Source organism: Diceros bicornis, chromosome X (assembly GCF_020826845.1).
Source record: "Diceros bicornis minor isolate mBicDic1 chromosome X, mDicBic1.mat.cur, whole genome shotgun sequence".
In the NCBI taxonomy this organism is placed as follows: Eukaryota; Metazoa; Chordata; class Mammalia; order Perissodactyla; family Rhinocerotidae; genus Diceros; species Diceros bicornis.
The window spans coordinates 17,850,024-17,871,235 of NC_080781.1; the positions used below are offsets into that span (position 1 = coordinate 17,850,024).

Consider the following 21,212-nt stretch of genomic DNA (forward strand, 5'->3'; position numbering starts at 1 on the left):
CTACCAGATACTGTAGCTCATTGTTATTTGATCTTATTTCCTCTCATGTGCTCAGTGCATTCACTTGGCACCTCTTGTTCCAGAGATGAGCAATGATGTTTAGCACCTCCACTGTTCGTGGACTGCTCCTCAAGCTCAACAGTGCCAACCTGAGAAATCGTAAGGCCTTCCAGATTTCCTCATTAACTTCTTAGCTTTTTAGCTTTCCTTATTAGTTTCTAATTTGTTTAGGATTTCTGAACTAATAACTTTTCCATAAATGTAATACTTTTGTTTGAAAAGAATATACAAAGAATAATTTTTTATAGGGTGATAAACCTTTGCACTAGAAAGAAGTTTAAGCATTGTATTATCCGTATGTTGATTTGAGAAGGACAGTTGCTTAACTTTTAAGATCTAAATAGGATAGTTCCTGTAGCAGCCATTTATTTATGAGCTAAGAATTTTATCTTTTTTTTTTTTTAAACTTTCCTCCATCAAAAAGCTTTCCTGCCATGAATTTAATTTACTTAGAGTCACCATATTCTTTTTGTAGCCTGAACTCTAGCTTGGGGTTTCTTTACACTTAAGAACAAATTCCTCTACTTTGTTTTGTTTTCGTGCTGATCATGTTCAGTTATTCTACAGAGATCCATTTTTTTAATCTCATAGACAATCATTAAGTCCTAATTGAATGATCCTCTTTGGTAACTCACAAAGATTGGAACCCTGTCTGTCAGCCTTTTCTAATTTATGTATGTGTATAGCCAAAATCATCATACCAAACATTAATATTTTCTGGCTAAGAATGGTTCTTAGTATGGTTGTATATGATTTGCCTTTAAAATGAAAACTTTAGGGGGAATTCACTACAAGATAAGATCAGTGTTTTGCTTGGTATATGTTTAGATTTTTTTTTCCAGTTTCCTTGACATTTAAACTTGAGTGAGAAGCTTGTCCTACTTGAAATATGAGTGGTCAGGAAAGTGGAAAACATGCCTTAGAATTCAGTTTGCTACAGGCATTCAGTCATCAAATAGATTTTCCTTTTGGTGTATTTTGAAGATCAAATGAGAGTCTTTTAAGTATTTATGGGAAAAATCATGTTGTAATTTATCTCATCACTTTTGAATGAAGTTTTTAGATTTTATTAACAGACTTTGACCTTTTCAAACCTAGGAACCCAAACTCTTTGTAATCATGCCAGAAGCATTTTTGAATGGTTAATTAAAATGCCAATTTTTATGCTTCAATGCAGCAAAAATGGTCTTTGGGTAGGGTTTTTTTTTAATTAATGATTTTTTCCTAGAAGTGCTTATATTTTACATCTTTTTTTTTTTTTTTGTGAGGAGATCAGCCCTGTGCTAACATCTGCCAATCCTCCTCTTTTTTTTTTTTTTTTTTTTTTTTGCTCAGGAAGACTGGCCCTGGGCTAACATCTGTGCCCATCTGCCTCCACTTTATATGGGATGCCGCCACAGGATGGCTTGGCAAGCAGTGCATTGGTGCACACCTGGGATCCGAACCAGCGAACCCTAGGCGGCCGCAGCAGAGTGCGCACACTTAACCACTTGCGCCACCCTATTTTACATCTTTTTTAAAAATAGTTTTATTGAGGCCTAATTTATATTCTAAAAAATTCACCCATTTTAAGCGTACAGTTTAATGAGTTTCAGTAAATTTATATACAACTATGCAGCCATCTTTACAATCCAGTTTTAGAAAACGTCCAACAGGATAGATTTTTTAAAGCTGGTTTCTACTTACAATTAAAGAGGTTAATTCTTGTTATTTTTCTGAGAACATAGATTAATTGATTACATATGTTTTTTTCTAATTAACTTTGTTTGAATTCTTAATGTCTCCTGTTTTAGTAAATTATGTTGAAACATATGCTGCGTTTTGAATAGGAATAAACAGATAAGTGAAAGACAGCCCGTAACAGACTATGGTATACAGAATCATTTAGAAAACAATATGTTAAAACTATTGGAAAAAGAAAAGGTCATTTAATAAATGGTACTGGTGCACTTGGTTAAGCCTTTAGAAAATAAATAATGATAGAACACCACCTGTTCACTAAAATAACTTTAGGTATATCATTTATTTAAGTAGAAAATGTAAATCCTTAAGAATATTGGAGAAAATATAGACCAAAAATGATTTCTAGATGTATAAAGACTTATAAAGTATTTAAAAATATGGAATAAGATACAAAGAAATATACTATTTAACTTTGACTACATAAAATTGAAAAATATGACAAAGTATAAGACATATTATAAACTGGGAAGAATACATGGAACAAACAGATAGGAGAAGCAGAGGGTTAATGTGTACTATGTGAATATTACATTCAAATTAAAAACAAAAACGCCAAAATGCAATAGATGAGCATATAAACAGATAATTCAAAAAAGAAGAAACAGAAATTGCTGATAAGATGTATGTACTAAACAACAGAGCTTCAAAGTACGTGAAGCAAAAACTGACAGAACAAAAAGAAGTAGACAAGTCCACAATTGCGGTTGGATACTTCATCTCCACTGTCTCAAAAATTGATAAAACTACTAGACAGAAAGTCAGTAAGGATTAGAAGAGCTGAACAACACTACCAAACAAGATATGATTGACTTTTTAGAGCACTTCATCCAACAACAGCAGAATACAAATTCTTTTCAAGTGCCCATGAAACATTCACCAGGATAGACCATATCTGCATCATAAAACAAAGTTCAACACATTGAAAAGAATTGAAATCAGTTAGAATGTGTTTTTCAACCATAATGGAATCAAACTAGAAGTCAAACAACACACTTCTAAGTAATCCGTGAATAAGAGAGGAAGTCTCAAAGGAAATAAAAAGAAATACTTTGAACAGAATGAAAATAGAATAAATCATAATTTTTGTAGCACACAGCTAAAGCAGTGCTGAGAGGTGAATTTATAACACTGAATGCTTATATCAGAAAAAAAGAAAGATCTTAATTATCTAAACTCTCGTCTCAAGAAAATAGAAAAATAATTGCTAAGCAACGGGCATAAAGTTTCAGTTAAGCAAGATGAAAAAGTTCTAGAGATCTGCTTTAGAACATTTTACCTATAATTAACAATACTGTTTTGTACACTTAAAATTTTGTTATAAGGTAGATTTCATGTTAAGTATTCTTACAGTGAAATAAAATTTTATAAAAAAGAGAGAAATAAGCCCAAAGCAAGCAGAAGGGAGCAAGTAATAATGATAAAAGAGCAGAAATTAATGAAACTGGAAATGGAAACATAATAGAGAAGTCAATCAAAATTAAAAGGATAATCAAGAAATACTACAAATAACTCTTCATACATAAATTTGACAGCTTAGATGAAGTGTACCAGTTCCTTGAAAAACATAAACTACCAAAACTTATCCAAGATGAAGTAGATTCTCTGAATAATCCTGTAACTATTGAAGAAATTGAATTGTACTTAGAAACTCTTTGAGGTGGGGGAAAAAATATCCAGGCCCAGATGATTTCATTGGTGAATTCTATATGTTTAAAGAAGAAATAACACCAATTCTACACAGTCTATTCCAAAAAATAGTTGAGGAGGTAATCTTTCTCATCTCATTTTTTGAGACAATCATTATCCTGATCCCAGTACCTGACAAAGATGATACAAAAAAAGGAAACTGCAGACCTATCTCTCTCATGAACTTACATGTTGGAATCCTCCACAAAATATTGGCAAACCAAATCCAACCATATATAAATAGAATTATACACCATCGCTAAATGGGATTTATTCCAAGTATGCAAGGCTGCTTCAACACTTGAAAATAAATTGCTATACTCTACCACATCAATGGATTATAGAATAAAAGTCATGTGGTCATATCAGTTAATGTAAAAAAAAAGCATTTGGTAAAATCCTGTACCCATTCATGAGAAAATTCTCAGCAAGGTAGGAATAGAGTGGTAATACCACAACTTGATGTAGAACATATATAAAAAGTAACAGCTAACCTTATACTTCATTGTGAAAGATTGAATGCTTTCCTGCTAAGATTGGGAATAAGGCAAGGCTGTCCACTCTCACCCCTCCTATTTAGTAATGTATTGGAAGTCATATCCAGTGCAGTAGGCAAGAAAAGGAAATAAAAGGCATTGAGGTTGGAAAGGAAAAAATTAAACTTTCCCTGTTTGCAGATAATATGTGTCTGTGTGTAGAAAATTCTAAGATAATCTATAAAATGTCTTAGAACTAGTAAGTGAATTTAGCAAAGCTGTAGGATACAAAGTCCACACACAAAAATTAATCATATTCCTATATGCTAGCAATGAACAATTGGAAACAAAATTAAAAACATGATACAATTTACAATTGCCACAGAAATAATGAGATGCCTACATATAAATCTACAGAATCTGTAATGTGAAAACTATGAAACACTGATGTGTGAAATCAAACGAGACCTAAATAAATGGAGAGACAAACTGTGTTTATGGGGTAGAAGACTCAACTTAGTAAAGATGTCAGTTCTCTTCAAATCTCCTTATAAGTTTAATGAAGTTCACATAAAATTTCCAGGAGGATTTTTTTAATAGCTACAGACAGTATGATTGTTAAATTTATATTAAAAAGAAATTACCTGATTTAAAGTATTATATAACTTCAGTAATCAAAACTGTGGTATTGGTGGAAAGATAAGACAAGTCCAGAACTATACCTTTATAAATATGGTTAGCTAAGTTTGACAAAGTAGCAAGAGCAATTCAGTGGAGAACGGATAGTCTTTCAACAAATGATGTTGTAACACTTGGATAGGGATAGGGAAAAAAGTGAACCTCTACCCAAACCTCACACATTATACAAAAATTGACTCAAAAATGGAGCATAGATCTAAATGTAAAAAATAAAACTGTAAAACTTTTAGAAAAAAACACGACTTAGGGTCAGGTGAGGATTTCTAGGATATAACACTAAAGGTACAATCCAGAAAAGTATCAATAAATTTGACCTCATTAAAATTAAAAACTTATGATATGCCAAAGATCCTGTTAAGAGGATGGAAAGACAAGCCGTAGACTGAGAAGATATACTGCAGATCACCTATTCAATAAAGGACTTGAATGCAGATTATATTAAGAATTCTCTGAAATTAATAGTAAGAATACCAAAAATCCAAATCGAAAATGGGCAAAGGGCTTGAACAGATATTTCACTGAAGAGTATATACATATGGATAGCAAATATGCACATGAACATCATTACCGATTAGAAAATTATTAGGAAAATGACTATTAGATATAGCTAATATATAATGTAAATATAGAAATTATTTATGACTTGGGGAAATTCAAATTAAATCTATGATGATATGCCACTACATAGCTATTAGAATGGCCATAATAAAAAATATAAGTGAAAAATATGTTTTAAAAAAATGTAGCCAATAAAGAGCCTCTCTCTTATATGGACCCCTATGGGAATGAGAGGTGCTTGAGTTGTAGAGTCTTCTAGAAGAGACACAAATTCAGTTTGTAACGAGGAAGCAGTTCTATATAAGCATTTCTAGTAAATTGCCTAAAGAGATATAAATAGAGATCCAAAGCAGTAAGCTTCCAGTAATTTAGCCAAATTTTCACCTCCATCCCTTCTTTTCTATTTTTTTTTGTTTTCTTTTCCTTAAACTGCACCTCCCAAATCATAGTAGCTTTAGCCCCACAAAAACCTGATTGGCATTCACAGACAAGAGAGGATAAGGAGTGATGGAAAGCCACTGTGAATTCATTTGGTGGCAAAATACTTACTAGGAAAGACTGCTGCTATCTGTCTATAAAATTCTTGAAAATACAAACCTTACACCAGTATATATTTATTATTTATATACCAAGTTGTTTGAAAAAGGGTATGAAGTGACATAAATGATTGATTTAGTACAAGGTAAAACCTATGTAGTTCATAGAGGCGCTGCATTAGTGTTTAACTCCTGTGTGGGGGTGGACTCTGGCGTCGGACTTCCTGGGTTTGAATACCAGCTCCACCACTTACTAGTCGTCACTTAATGTTTCCCTACCTCAGGTTTCTGATCTGTAAAATGGGAATAATGATAGTGTTTATCTCATAAGAATTATAAAAATTGTTTAGTACATGCAAAGCATTTAGAACAGTAAATGGCACATAGTCCTCAGTAAGTGTTAGCTGTCATTATTACTAGCTCTTAATTGTGAATATTTCAAGAAGATAAGTGTACTCAAAATCTTAGCTTCATTTGAAGGTAACTAAAATGTTGTCTTTGCCTAAAGTACTCCTTTTTTGTTTTGTTTTAGACATAGTGAAAAGACCTTGTAAGAAGTATCAAAGAACTTTTAAAATATTAAGAACTGAAAAAAAAAGAATTTGATGGAAAGCAAGCATTGTGTTTCTTGAGTTTAATTCTCTTCTAAGCATTTCCCTCAGTTTTTTTCCTTAGATATGTCCCAAATATTTTTTATCACTATGTAAACTTCAGAATAATTCATTTTATATTGTTCAAAATCTTATTATAGGCTATTTTATTTTGGGACCTTTCAAAAGCTGTTCGTATTAATCACAGTTTTCCTTTTGCCTTTATAGGTCACCATTTGCTGCCGTCACAGACTATTCAGTTACAAGGAATAATGTCATACAGCTCTGCTTGGAATTAACAACAATCGTGCAACAGGTATTAGCTGACAAACTTTCCATCTGTTAATTTATTAGCTATTTCATATTCTAACAATGAGAAGTAGTCTTTTTTACCGAGACTTTATAAGATACTGGTTTGAGAGTTTCTCATTCAAAGGCAAATGGTTCTAAAGAAACCAAGTATGTAAGTATTCATTGGAAAACTATTCATTTAGCCCAATAAACATGGGTTTTATTTACCAGAAGATGTAAAAGTAGCCTGAACTTCTGGAAACATCATTATAATAATATCGTAAGTGTGTTAGTCTCACACTTTTAGTGGGGGTGACTAAACTATATTGCCTTTTACAAAATTAAATTGCCTCATTTGGATAACAATCTGAGACTTTTGCTCTAAGAAACTATTAGTTCCTTATTAGCACAACTATTAGTTTCACTTATATAGGTACACATACAAACAAATATACATAATAACCTTTAACAGTTGTCTGCTTACATGACCTGATTTTTTTTACTTTGAATATTATTTAGGCCAGGGACTTCCAAATCAAATGCCTTCAGGAGTGCAGCAACTAATATAAATGTTCGAATCAAGCCTGGCATAAGATATGGTAGAGGGGTGAATTGACTAGTATATATCCTGCAAAAATTTATTTAAATCTAATAACAAAACACATCTGAGAGGTCTGAGGCCTGCAGCCACCACTCTGTGTAAGACTGATGTCAGCCTGTTGCTGCTGCTGCTTTCTCAGAGTGCCATTATTTGTTAACGTATCCAGTGATACAGAAATAGGGAAAGCAGAGGATAAAATATGATGATACAGAAGATTATTGGGGAAACTGATGATTTAATTTATCCTCTACTCCCTGTCCTTTATTACCAGGGGTAATGAAGAGTTTATTATATTGCCTGTATTTTCTCAAAGAAATAAGAAATTCATTAATATAGATTTACGTGCTTCAGGATATTTTGTATTGTACTGTATAGATTTTATTTGCACCATTTCTCTGCAACTGCAGGGTTTTTTCTTTTTTTTCTTTTGTGAGGAAGATCAGCCCTGAGCTAACATCCGATGCCAATCCTCTTTTTTTGCTGAGGAAGGTTGGCTCTGAGCTAACATCCGTGCCCATCTTCCTCTATTTTATATGGGATGCCGCTACAGCATGACTTGACAAGCGGTACGTCGGTGCGCGCCTGGGATCCAAACTCACTATCCCCGGGGCCGCCAAAGCAGAGCACATGCACTTAACTGCTTGCGCCACTGGGCCGGCCCCTGAAACTGCAGGTTTTAAGATGTTTTTCATTATAGAAAGGAGAGTAACTTTGTGACTTTTAATTGTGGAACACATCAGACATTCATCAGGATTATGTGATGACAGTGAAAAAGTCAGCAACTCATTGCTGTTAGTCACAGACATGCATGAAGATGGTGAACATTTTATGAGCTTTGAAATACCCCAAAAGTCTCACTGCATGTCTTCATATTTGATATCAGTAAATTTCATTTCTGAATTTCAAAGATCTCAACTGGGTAATAGGAAGAAGAGTGGCATTTTAGGGCAAGGGTCAGCAAACCTTTTCTGTAAAAGGCCAGGCAGTGTTTAAACTTTGTAGGCTTTATCTTGTCAGATGCAACCACTCAACTCTGCTGTTGTAATGCAAAAACAGCCATAGACAATGTGTAAATGAATGGGCATGGCTATGTACCAGTAAAACTTGTTTTACAAAAACAGGCAGCAGGTCTAATTTGGCCCACTGACCGTAGTTTGCTGACCTGTGTTCTAGGGCAATGCTGGTCCAGTGTGGGCTGTGGATCAGCAATATTATCATCACATGGAAACTTGTTAGAAATTCAGATTCTTGGTACACACCCCACATGTACTGTTGGCAGGGCCCAGGAACCTGCCTATTTACTAGTTTTCCAGGTGATTCTGGTTCTCATATGTTGTTCTAGGGCACAGGGGTAAAAGAGCAATAATATAATCAATGAGTAATTTTCCTTGTAGTTCCGTATTATCAGTGATATTTCTTCAAAACTCTATTTTCTAAAGCTCTGTTTCTTTTAAAGGCATTAAACTTGACCAGAGATTTGAGATGTAGATAACAAACCAGATTAGTTTCTTCCCTTTTACTATGAGAGAAAGAAATTCTCTCTAATGTAAGGGTACCTACTACACAGTATTTATATGATAATCATTGATAGACTCTTAATACTGGATGTGTCCTCAGTAGTAATCTATATACAAACAATCAAAGTAATATAATAATTATTAACACTTACTATCTGCTACTTGACAGGATCTGTGATAACTGTATTATGCGTACCATTTAAAGTTTTTATTTATACATGAGACCCAAGACAGTTGAAATACCATGGAATTAAATGGGAGAATTAAAAGTTTGTTTATTTTTCAACTTTTTATATGTGAGAAACTCATACTTATAGTCAGTCTTATGAGAATGCAGCCCATGTGATGTCAACTTCCAAAATAACTTCATTTCCAAGCAGAATTGTGGCAGAAAGTGGGTATTTTTCATTTCTTGTGTCTCCTCCAAACATCTGGATCTGGATGTCCTGTTTAAGGTGTACTTTTGAATAATTGGCCCACTCTTTGTTGCCTTATAAACCAGGACTGCAATTCTAAATGGCAACCATAATAAGTGTTCTTGAAAATCTTGAAGGAGTGTACTCAAGTGTATTCATTTTCACTTAATTCATACATACCTAATGTTTTCCTGTATCAAAAAGGGATAAACAAAGTGACCTTGAAAACAAAAAAAGGCTACCTTTCTTTTATCTTTTATGTATAGAATGAGGTCAAAGATGGAGGGTTTTCTATGTTTAGAACTCACAGGTTCCAGACCATACCTTTGTCATTCTAGCCTTCAGATGCTACATTGAGAAGAATGGCTGAAATGATTTTCAATGGATTGAGATTTCCTGTACAAACATGTGCAGTGGTGGAAGGGCAGTTTGTGTCAGATATGACTAACCCACCCATTCCGCTATTTTAAGAACCTACCATCTAAGTAACCAGTGATTCAGTTATTGTTTGTTTCCAGAATGTATGAACACCTGCTATTGAGAACTACTTCATAGAAAACATACGGCATTTTGATACTGCCCTCAGAGGCTTGTTCATGCTCTCAATAGGACCTTTTAACAGCCGCACTATTTGGCTCAACATTCTCTTTAGGAATCTTACTTCAAGACATAATGGATTTAAGGTTTGCTATTTACAGGTCAGGAAACATTAGGTAGACTAGAGAGATATGCTATTATAGATTGAACTTTTAAGTACATTCTGTCTTGACCAAACACAGAATTATTGAAATTACTCCAAATAATTGAAATACTCCAAATATACTCAGGATGTAGAAGGACCTTCTGTACCCTCCACCTACTGTATACTTTGTTTTGAAGAGGATGCCTTGCCTTTCTTAGGACATTTTGCTCTAACATTACCTATTTCTGTTTTTGTAAAGTTCAGTAGCTCATAACGTTTATCACAGTTTTTTCTACCTCACTCTCATTTTCCTATCACTGTCCTGTTCCACATGTCACCTTTAAGATGCTTCTGAACAAAAACCTATACGTGGGTGTTCTTGGTTATCTTCTTGCCCACCCCATCCCAACTTGTACCTGACTTGATATCTTAATTTGTCTACTTTAACTAAGTCTTTTCTGTTGTACCTTAAAGGAAATATGAGATGAAATTTTCTCTTAAAAAAATACATCTTCATGACATCCTGATTTAATATACTTATAAATATAGAATCAATCACTTGCAGACTAGTCATCCCAAAGCCCCACTCCAATTTTTTCACTTTTAGCAATTTTCCACCAATTTCAAAATTGATTACAAACTCCTTTCTTTGGAATTCAAGGGGCTCCAAGTATGGTTCTGACAAAATTTCAGTTTTATCTTCCAGTACTCCCATGTATCTTAATTGTACTCTAGTTCATGTGGATGACTTACTATTGGTAAAATAGATCTTGCAGCTTCATCTTTTTATGTTGTGAAGCCTCCTCAGAACATGCCCCATATCTTTTTATCTCTGTCGGTTAAAATCATATCCCATCCTTTAAGGCCTCTAGGAAATGCCACCTCATTCATATAACTTACTATTTCCCACAACTGTTTGTACCTTCCCCCTATTTTGACCATTTACATTTAGTGTGATTATTGATATGGTTGGGATTAAATTAAATATACCACCTTGCTGTTGTTGTGTTTCCCATGTGTTCTTTATTCTTTTTTCTCTTTTTTTCTATATGTTTTTTTATTAATTATTTTTTATGATTCCGTTTTGTCCCCTTTGTTGACTTATTAGCTATAATTTTTTGTTGTGTGGACAGAGGTAGAAATCCCTTAAATTTACATAGCATTTCACATCTCATCTATGACAGTTATATTCAGCTGTGAATAATAATTATCTGATTTCCATTAGGTTATGAAATCCTTGAAGACAGGAACAATGTCTTGCTCATTTTCATATATAGTGGGTGCTCATTACATTCTTGTTAAAATAAATTGACCTGAGCCCCAGTTATCTCCTGTGGTTAGCACATGCTTGTTTGTACTCTTCCAAGAAAAATTTGGAATTAAATGCTTGAATTGTTATTCATTTTTATTTCATCTCCTATGTAAAAGCTACAGTCCTGTCTCTGCTATTCATGTAAAGAACCCCCAGAAATATCCAGAGATACCCATCACTACATCTCAGCTTATTCATTAGTTCAAATAAGAGTATTGATCCTCATAACAACTTTCTAATGCTAGAATGAAAATGAATTAAACTTCTGAAACACTATGCAAATATATAATGGTAAAAACACAGATCTTTTAGAGGAAACCTAGTTATAGGCATGATATATTAGTGTTTGTAAACTCTCTCTTAAGTAATCTATTATTTTTCTACTGTTACGTGATGTCATATCTTTGGTAACAAGTTTTTCTGGGCTCTGTGGTCCGTTGCTACCTGTCGTAGCAATAGGAATGAAGATGATAGATAAAATAGTGAAGTAAAATGGTGAAGTATCCGTTTCTTGAAAATGAAACTATCAGTGATTATATTTTATTTAGATTCTACTTTTCTGTATTTTCAAAATTTTCTAAAATGAATTTGAGTTATCAGAAAAACGAAAAATGAGTGCTGTGTACATTGAAGAAATACTACTTTGATGAAAGAATACAACATAGACGAAAACTTACTATATTTTAAAGTAAATTACATAGTTTACAGTCAGTGTCCATCTAATGGACTCATTCAACCATTATATACACACTAATCACTGCATTCACTTGGAATTGTATGCAGTATCTGAAGACAGGAATTAAACTTAAGCTGCCAGTAAAAGAGGCCAATTTGAATAAGCAAAGTGTAGATTTTAAAAAAAAATATCTAGGGCATGCATTTATTACCAGGCTTTCAAGAAATCTCATCTGAACAGTTATGATAGTTATGCTTTGAAATATGCTGTACTTCAAATTATTTTTACTCAACTTTAATTATTTTTATTCCCTTTGCAGCAAGATGAGATGAACAATATCTAAAAATAAACTGTCACAAATAGCTTTTTTTCCCTTCTTAACACAAAGGGGTGGTACTATGAAGTAAGTGGAAAGTGCTTCTTGATATTGGCTACTTATATTTAAAGTAATGCTAACATTAGAGGAGAAAGATAATGTAAATTTATTTTAACAAGCTCTTTTTGGAGGAATTTACTTAATCTACTATATCTGTTTTTTCCAGTTGTGATGGGTTTAGATAGTTATATTTGAAGTCTTTTAAAGAGATTCCCCCCAACACTTTCCTCCCCATGTAAGATTGATTATAATAACGCATTTGAGATAAAGTGGAAACTAGTATTAAAATGTTAAATGGAAAGAATTCTGACAAAGAACTGAAGCTTCATTTAGAGCACTGTCAGGAACTGAAATCAGAAAAATGAGACAGGTACCCACGCACTTCTTGTCAGCATTGAAATAATTGCCATGATGCCTGCCCTAATGGGTATCAGCTTAACCCAAAATTATTCCACTGTACCATTTTTCTGTTTTCCACTTCAAACAAAAAAACGACCAATTAGATTGTCACTAGTTAAGAAATGGGCACAAAAGTATCAATTTGCAGGGTGAAGCTTTGGTGGAACTTAGAATACTTGGGGCAATGGACAGAGGATGGGGATAGTGAGTACTGGGAGATTTGAGGCTTAGCCCTGTTTCTTCATGACCATTTCACCTTGGTACACCATGTAATTGCCGTGCCATCTATAAACAGAAATGATTCTATCTATTATTGTGAGAATCAAATTAGATGTATTAAAAATGGTTCACATATGAAGTGAAAAACAGAAGGAAAGTAATATTATTTATAAAATGGATAAGAAATAAAGAGATTTGATAAAAGGAATTAGAATAACAACTTTGTTTTAAATAATAAATGTACACAGATTTTTTTTTCCATTTGGTGTTAAATTTCTTCAGCTTTATATACAGTGAAATCTGAATTACATGCTGAGAGAAAAATTTCAACATGTAGTGAAACATTTTAAATCAGATTTTGAAATGTTAAATACAGAGTAAAAACTTTCTTTTAAAATTCAAGTTCTGGTGATATACTTTTACCTGAAATGATCCCCTCTAAATCCTATGTATTAAAATGTCTTGATGTTTTCTCATCGGCTTGCTCATTTTTCAACCTATTTAGATCCATTTTTCCATGTCCTTGGATATCATTGGTTTTCTGAATAGTGTGCAAAACATTACTTTCCCTTACCATTCCCAGCTGAAAGTTGGAAAAAAAGACAAGATCAGTAATCTTTCATATAAGGTTGTTGTAAAATAACTTTTGAGAAGAAAAGAAATGCAAAGAAAAAAGAAATTCTAGAGACTTTTCTTAAAACATCTTATTTTAAGTATGTAATTTTTACCTGCTGCATAGTCAACGCTTTCCTTCCCCTCTCTCTAAAATTTGAAGAAATAGCATTTACTGTTCAAAAAATCTTAACTGAGAGAATCATCACCAGGAACTGAAAGTTCATTTAGATGTTGAAAGAGAGTTTTTATGGTCCTTGCTTGTATTCATTCCATTGATGTTGTATGCCATCAGTATAAAGGTTTGTATGTAGCACATTCTATACTCCTCTAATTATTTTCCACATTTTTTAAATTATAAAAGTAATATAATGGGGCCAGCCTGGTGGCGCAAGCGGTTAAGTGCGCGCGCTCCGCTGCAGCGGCCCGGGGCTCGCCAGTTTGGATCCCGGGCGCACACCTCCGCACTGCTTGGTAAGCCATGCTGTGGAGGCATCCCATATAGAGTGGAGGAGGATGGGCATGGATGTTAGCCCAGGGCCAGTCTTCCTCAGCAAAAAAAAAAGTAATATAATTTGCTTTATAGAAAAATTTGGAGTAATAAAAAGAAAAAAAGACATTGCTTGTAATCTTTTTACCCAAAGAAAATCCCTATTATATTTATTTTGCCTATTTTATTTCAGCCTGTTTTCAGGTACATGCACATATATTTTGAATATAGTCTTTTTCATTTAGTATTAGGCCATATTTTTTTTTATTTTACTGCATGTTTCAAATGGAATCTTTTGTCCTTTAAAAAATTTTATAAAATAATAACACTCAGTAATTTAAAAAAATACAGAAAACTGTAATGAAGAATATTTACAGTCATCCCAACCTGAGCACCAGACACAGCTGTGCTACTGCTTTGGTCTTTCCGACAATCAGTGTCTTTACTTAAGTTGTTATTCTGACTTTCTGGCTTCATTTGTTTGATTTTGTTCCATATTTACCAGTCGGATGTATTTTGTTTGTTTTTAAATCTTTATTCAAGAAAATTGGAAAAATATTCTTTAAAGATCAATATTGGAAGTGTTTATTTTTGATGGGCAACTTTTTCTCAATTATGTGTGTGTACTTTCTAATCACTTTTGTTACCTTTACACCATTTTAGATACAAATCAATAAAAGTAAACAATTTATGAACTATTCTCTAAGTATGCATTTTTAAGTAAAAATATAAATGAGCATATTGAGTATATAGCCATTTTTAAAATGTATTCCTGCTTGAATTTAATCTAACCTATTTTATCTTAATCAGGTTGCTATTTATTCAAGGTAAATACCCAAGATAAAATAAGAAAATACCCAAGCTTTTTTCTAGGACTTATTGAATTGGTATTTGTCCTTTAAATTCTTAGAGCACATATTTGTAAAAATAAAAATTAAAAAAAAGAAGATTGCAGAATTTTGTGAAAATAAATAGCCTAGAAGTGATTTTTAAAGGATTTATGAAAGGAAATTTGGCCTATAAGTTTATTGACAATAGCTATTATATTTTACTTTATTATATTTCATCTGTATGAATAGTACCTTCTTGGTTGACATTTTATATCATTTACTCGTACATTTTATGGCAAAATAGTGTAGTGGGCTTTGACATAAGGGAGATCTGAGTTCATCATCTTGGCTCTGCTTTTTGACAAACTGTATAAACTTGGACAAATTACTTCATATCTCTGATACTCTTTGTCTTTATCTGTAAAAGTAGATCACTACCTTGTTGGATTATGGGAAGGTTGCTGTGAATATTGTAGATTGATCTAGCCCATAATCTGGCATTTAGTGGGAGCTTAATAGATGGCAATTTTAGTTACCTGATATAGCAAAAGAGCCTTTGGAAACTCTAAACTGAGATAGATTTTGCTGTACAGAAAATTTAAGAGTGATGCTCTGCTTACTTTTGGTGTTGAGTGGTAGACAAGAAAGACCTATTTCTAGGATGAGTGATTTTTTTAAAAAGAATTCTGTTTTAATTTAGGATGTTCTTTAGATTTTAATGCAAGTTGATTACTGTGCTCCATATTCTGGAGAATATTTTGAAATATCCATGTTCAAATGTAATACAGAAATTGATTTTGATCACCTGTGAATTTGCCATCCCTATTCACATATTCAAGTAACCTAGAGTTGAAAGTGGAAAATTCAGAATGTTTAAAGGTAAAAGGCCAGTGTATAATAGTCAGTTATACAGAAAGTGTGTTGTGAAAGGGATATTAAGATTCAAGTAGTAGTTAAATACTTGTGAATTTCTAAAGTGGGCATATAAATTCTACTGGGGTAAGCAGGGTATATATGATTCGTGTAGTAAGTATTAAAACATATAAAAACCCAACCAGGATAGTCTCTCATTCATCTCAAATACAACTTTAAATACTATATTTGCAGTATTCTCAGGGTTAGTGTTTTAAGCCTTTCTGAATCAGGCATTCTAGGTGACCTGAAAATTGGAGTGGGGCTCTTGGGATTGAAACTGTGGCATTTTAGACCAAAAACCAGGACAAGCTTTATATATAATTTTTAAACAATGTGAATTATTTTACTTAGCATCCCAGTTGAAGTTAATACAAAAGGTGATTCTGTTTTTTTACTTTATACTTAAACAAACAAGATATTTAGTTCAGTGTAATTATACTTAATCCTTAAATTTTCTTCAGCTGTTTTAGTTGATCATGAAGAAGCAAAACCAATATCTTTTTAAACTTTTCTATATAATCCTAATATAGTGAATCAGAAATTAGATATAGAACTATTAGGCATAGTACTCAGATAACTAGAGGACTTTTTTTCTGTAGACAAATAGAAAACAAAAACTATATAGAATTTGCAAAGCTGAGATTGTCATATATGTTTACCTGTATCTCTTCAAAGGCCTAGAATATAGCAATATAGTCAGAATAAATATAAATACACAGAGAAATCCTCATTCTTGATATAAAAAAATAAAATTATTTTTGGTAGCTGCAAGTTTTCTAAAGGCTGAGAATGAAAAGGTAAATAAGAGTGTTGAAATTACTGCATTCTAAGACTTTAGGAAAGTACTATTTAGAACGCTGGAACGGGGCCGGTCCCGTGGCTTAGTGGTTAAGTGCGCGCGCTCCGCTACTGGCGGCCTGGGTTCGGATCCCAGGCGTGCACTGATGCACCGCTTGTCCGGCCATGAGGCCGCGTCCCACATACAGCAACTAGCAGGATGTGCAACTATGACGTACAGCTATCTACTGGGGCTTTGGGGAAAAAAAAAGGAGGAGAATTGGCAATAGATGTTAGCTCAGAGCCGGTCTTCCTCAGCGAAAAAAAAAGAGGAGGATTAGCATGGATGTTAGCTCAGGGCTGATCTTCCTCACAAAAAAAAAAAAAGAAGAACATTGGAACGTAATTATTTATTATTCTTCTAGCTTTCTGACACTGGCCTGACTTGTAAACAAAAACTTAAAAACTTACTGTATATTATATGAAAATGAATACTGAAACAGATTGTTTTCGTAGGTTTATTTTTTTACAAGCCTAGACTATATTGCATGTTATCTGAGCATTTTGCAAAAACGCTTTTAAAGATGTAGGTAGTATCACCACCAGTAATAACAGAAGAAGTAGATGTGTGGTGTACTATACTAATCAAATTGTTTTAGATAACAAATGGCAGGATACTATTTCTCAGACATCTGGTTTTGTCAGTGTATTACATTTAAAAATTTATGTAATATTTTATATGTACAAAAGAATGCATGTCCTTTATATGTTATGAAGCATAATAATCAAATATTCATGAATCTGCCATCTAATTTAATAACTAGAACATTACCAATATTGTTTTAGTTTTGTGCTCCTCCACCATCTCATCACTCTGCCTCTTAGGGTGTTTATTATTTCTTTTCTTTTTTCTTAAAATCGTTTTTATATAGTTTTCTAAACCTCTAATTTAATTATGCTTATCTTTGAGCTTTGTAAAAATAGTATCACTCTACGTATTACTTTTTTCACTTGATATTGTATTTCTGAATTCATTTGTGTTTTGTTCAATCACTGTAGTTCATTCACTTTCACTTCGTATAGTACTCCATTGTGTGTATATACTCCAATGTTTGTCCATTCTCCTGACCATGAACATTTGGATATATATTTACATTTAAGTATATATATAGGAGGGTAATTGCTGGGTTATACAGTATGTACATGCTCATCTTTACAATTGTACCACATCCTTTGCTTAAAGTTTTATTGCTTGTTTATGTCTTGTTTCATTGTCTTCCTACTCTCTGAATTACTGTATTTTTGTCATACTGTCTTATTATGCAGTTCACCTTTCAAGAGGCTTTTAAAATTTTCTCACAAAGACCCTGAACAGATAGAACTTTTACTGTTATTGCTATATTGTATATATGGAAACAGATGTAGAAAGATGAGTTAGGTGATTCTTAATCCTTGTAGGTGATAAAATAAACTTCAGAAGAGAGTCCCTGAGATGCTACCATTTGTAATATACTGTGATTATTCTTTTTAAAGAATCAAGCCAAAAGTAATACCAATCTATTTAAGAAAAGATTTGCTGTAGGAGACTTGGTGAAATCCAGTGACTGCCTCATGTACCTTGGTGTTTCCAGTGTCTGGCAAATAAATGTTTACTGAAAGAATGAAAGGATTCATTTTCCCCTTAAAATTTCACCAAAAAAATGGTTATAGGATTTTAAATTAAGCGGCTGTAACTCACTGTGATGCTGATGAATACCTTACTAAACAGAAAATATTGATTTTTCAAAGTTGATGAAATCCAGGTATATTATGATTATTACAAATACAAAATTATTCCTTTAAACTTTAAGGCTACTTCTTCCTATTCCTTCTCCTATTAATCCTTGCAACTCCAGGGAGATGAGTTGGGGGGAAACAGTGGTGACAGCACCAGTCTCCTCCATGAAACAGATAATGAACTGGTGAATTGAAGAGAGGAGGGGAAAAGAATTACTGTGGAGAGGACCAGAGGCTCAAAGGAGAAGGTTGGTTTTGGAGCTAGAAAAGCTTCCCATTACTGTCTAATCTGCTTCTCACTTTCCCAAAATAAAGCCATGTGTGCATTTCTGAGTATCATTTAGAATGCTTTTGTAGCTTAAAAATTCCAATTTTGATCTAATATCAAATTTGGAAATCTAGGACATACAGGAATATAGAATATAATGTTATTAGACTATGCAATGCCAGAGTGGGAGTTATAAAAATATTTAAGAAGGAAAAATCAAAAAGTTCCATTAGGTACCTTTATTGGTTCTGGTTCTATAAATATTTTCTTATGTATTTTGCTCCTAAGTGCTATCCCCAAAGTTTTTTAATGCCTTTTGAAATGTCTACCCTAGTGCTATTCAGCAGTTATTAATACCATAACTATTAATTTCCTTTTTAATGTCTCACTGTTTTCCACAGCCCTTCTCCCCCCACTAGGTATCTCACTAGGCTTCCTGTTCTTCTCATTTAAACTATCTAGACAAATGTTCCCCTGCCCTGTCTCTCACGAGGATTCTGAACTGCCTTTTAGAATTGAAATGTATTTTGTCCTGGGCTCCTTCTTTCACCTTTATAACCCCTCCCTCAAACCATATCATCTGGATAAACCTTATTCCTTATGACATTTAAAAATTGTTAGCAGGAAACAAAGGGCTATATAAAGTTTAATAGGCAGGCAGTAATATCATTACTATTTTGAGGGTGGCAAAGTGCTTTTACAACATATTATCAGATTTGTTCCTCACAATAATCAGGTAAAGTAAGTAGACCAGATGTCATTATCTCAATTTTGTAAGTGAGTAAATGGAATTTCAGAGAAGGAAAGTGACATAATTAATAAATGACATGGCCATGACTTAGATCCAGGTGCTTTGACATAGTTTGTAATACTTTATGCTCATTGCTCCTCAAGTTTGGCTTCACCTTAGAATCAAGGAAAGAGCTTTTTGAAAACACTGATATCTGAGCCCCGTCCAAGACCTATTAAATTAGACTCTCTGTGATGGGGCTTGACGTCAGTATTTTTAAAATGATGCGTCAGTTCATTCTAATATGGAGCCAAAGTTGATAACCACTGTGCTGTACTCACACTTTACTGGTTTAGTATGAGATGAATGTGAGGTGGGAAGAAAATATATTTGATCAAGAACAGTGTTTCCCAAAAGGAGGTGGTCCCTGGACCATGATTCACCTGGGGAAGCTTGTTAAAAATGCAGATTCCCCAGACTTCTCCACAGGCCGAATGATTGAGAACTGTGGATAAGGAGGTTAAACTATTTATAGGTGATATCAGCCCGGAGCCCACATTTTTATAAAGGAGCCTAGTTAAAGTTTTGAACTTACAACTAGTTATCAGTTGTTCATAGTCCATTTGTGCCATAAATGCATATCCAAAAGGATTAGACTTGTTCTTTGAAACATCAAATATAAGTTACTAATGAAAATGATCATTGTGCATTTGTAATAAGGGGAGAACCAGTGGTAGAAACTAATGTGGTGTCAACAGACGGGCAGAAAATAGAGTTAGTAAAACAAGAAGGAATAATAATAGTATTTTTAGCATTATTATGAATCATACTATGCCTTACATGGATTACATCGTCAAATCATTATAAAAATTTATGACATAGATTTTCATACCAACATAAGGTGAAAGCAGCAAACCAAAGAAAATACAGAGCTTTTAGTTATATGCACTGATTTTCTAAGGCATTTAGAAATGACTGAAGTAGTTTTTAATAACCCAGGCCTCTTGGGTTGGGTCAGAATGACCACCAACATCAGATAGGTAATTCAGATGAAATTAGGCCCTAACATAAGTGAAATAATGGATTGAAATTGTAGTCGACAATGGCAGGTTGAAGAATTGGTCAGAATTAAGTAATTAGGACAAGTGAGCATGAATCAGACTTATAAAGTGAGGCAAAAATTATCTGTAAATACAAGATGGTAAAAGACTAGATTTGCATGAAAGTAGCAGAATGTAATGTGAGGTTGCTTGTGAATTACAATGTGTGTGGAGTGACACAGTACCTCTGAAAAATAGCACTCATATTTCCTGAAATGAAGAGGTACAGCATGTAAAATTCATGGAATAGTTATTGCATTCAGCTCTGCATTGGTTAGGTCTTTATTTGCATGTGTGTTCTATTTTTTCCCCCTTGTATTTGGTGGAGGATTGTATCAGTCAACGTAAGCTAGATTATGCTGCAATAACAAACAACCTGAAAATATTAGTGGTTTTTAATAATACTCATGTCCAGTGCTCATGCTCCATGTCCATGCTGGGTTGCTATAGCTCTACTCCACATCCTCTTACTTCAAAGCCCAGAGTAGCCTCTTCTTGAACACTGCTGGTCATCATGTCAGTGGGGAAAGAGAGCATGGTGAACTATGTACTCGTTCTTAAAGTTTCTGCATGGAGATGAAACATAGCACTTCTCACATTTCATTGGTCACATATCCATGGCTGACTTCAATGGCTCAAGGAAGTTTACTTTTCCCTTAAAAAAAGGAACTATATATTTAGAAATCATAATACAAATCTGCCAAAGCAATGAATCTGCAAAGAATTTCACTATAGCATTATACTAGAATTTTAAGGACAACAATGTTGTTTATTTGAATGTAAGGAAAGACAATAAAATTAAATTATGTGGAAAAATTTTAAATATCAAAAGAACAGCTTGATAAAGGTTGAGTTTGAAGAATTTCTTCTCTCCCCT

The 21,212-nt window shown here is 33.4% G+C and overlaps 1 protein-coding gene across 5 annotated transcripts in view; it reads left to right on the forward strand.

Moving 5' to 3' along the window:
• CNKSR2 (connector enhancer of kinase suppressor of Ras 2) overlaps positions 1–21,212 on the forward strand; it is a 251,077-nt gene that overhangs the window by 63,454 nt on the left and 166,411 nt on the right. For all 5 annotated transcript variants that reach the window (XM_058535561.1, XM_058535562.1, XM_058535563.1 and 2 more), the window contains exon 4: positions 6,577–6,664. In XM_058535561.1, the coding sequence (XP_058391544.1) occupies positions 6,577–6,664 (88 nt within the window). The remainder of the gene's footprint in view (positions 1–6,576; positions 6,665–21,212) is intronic.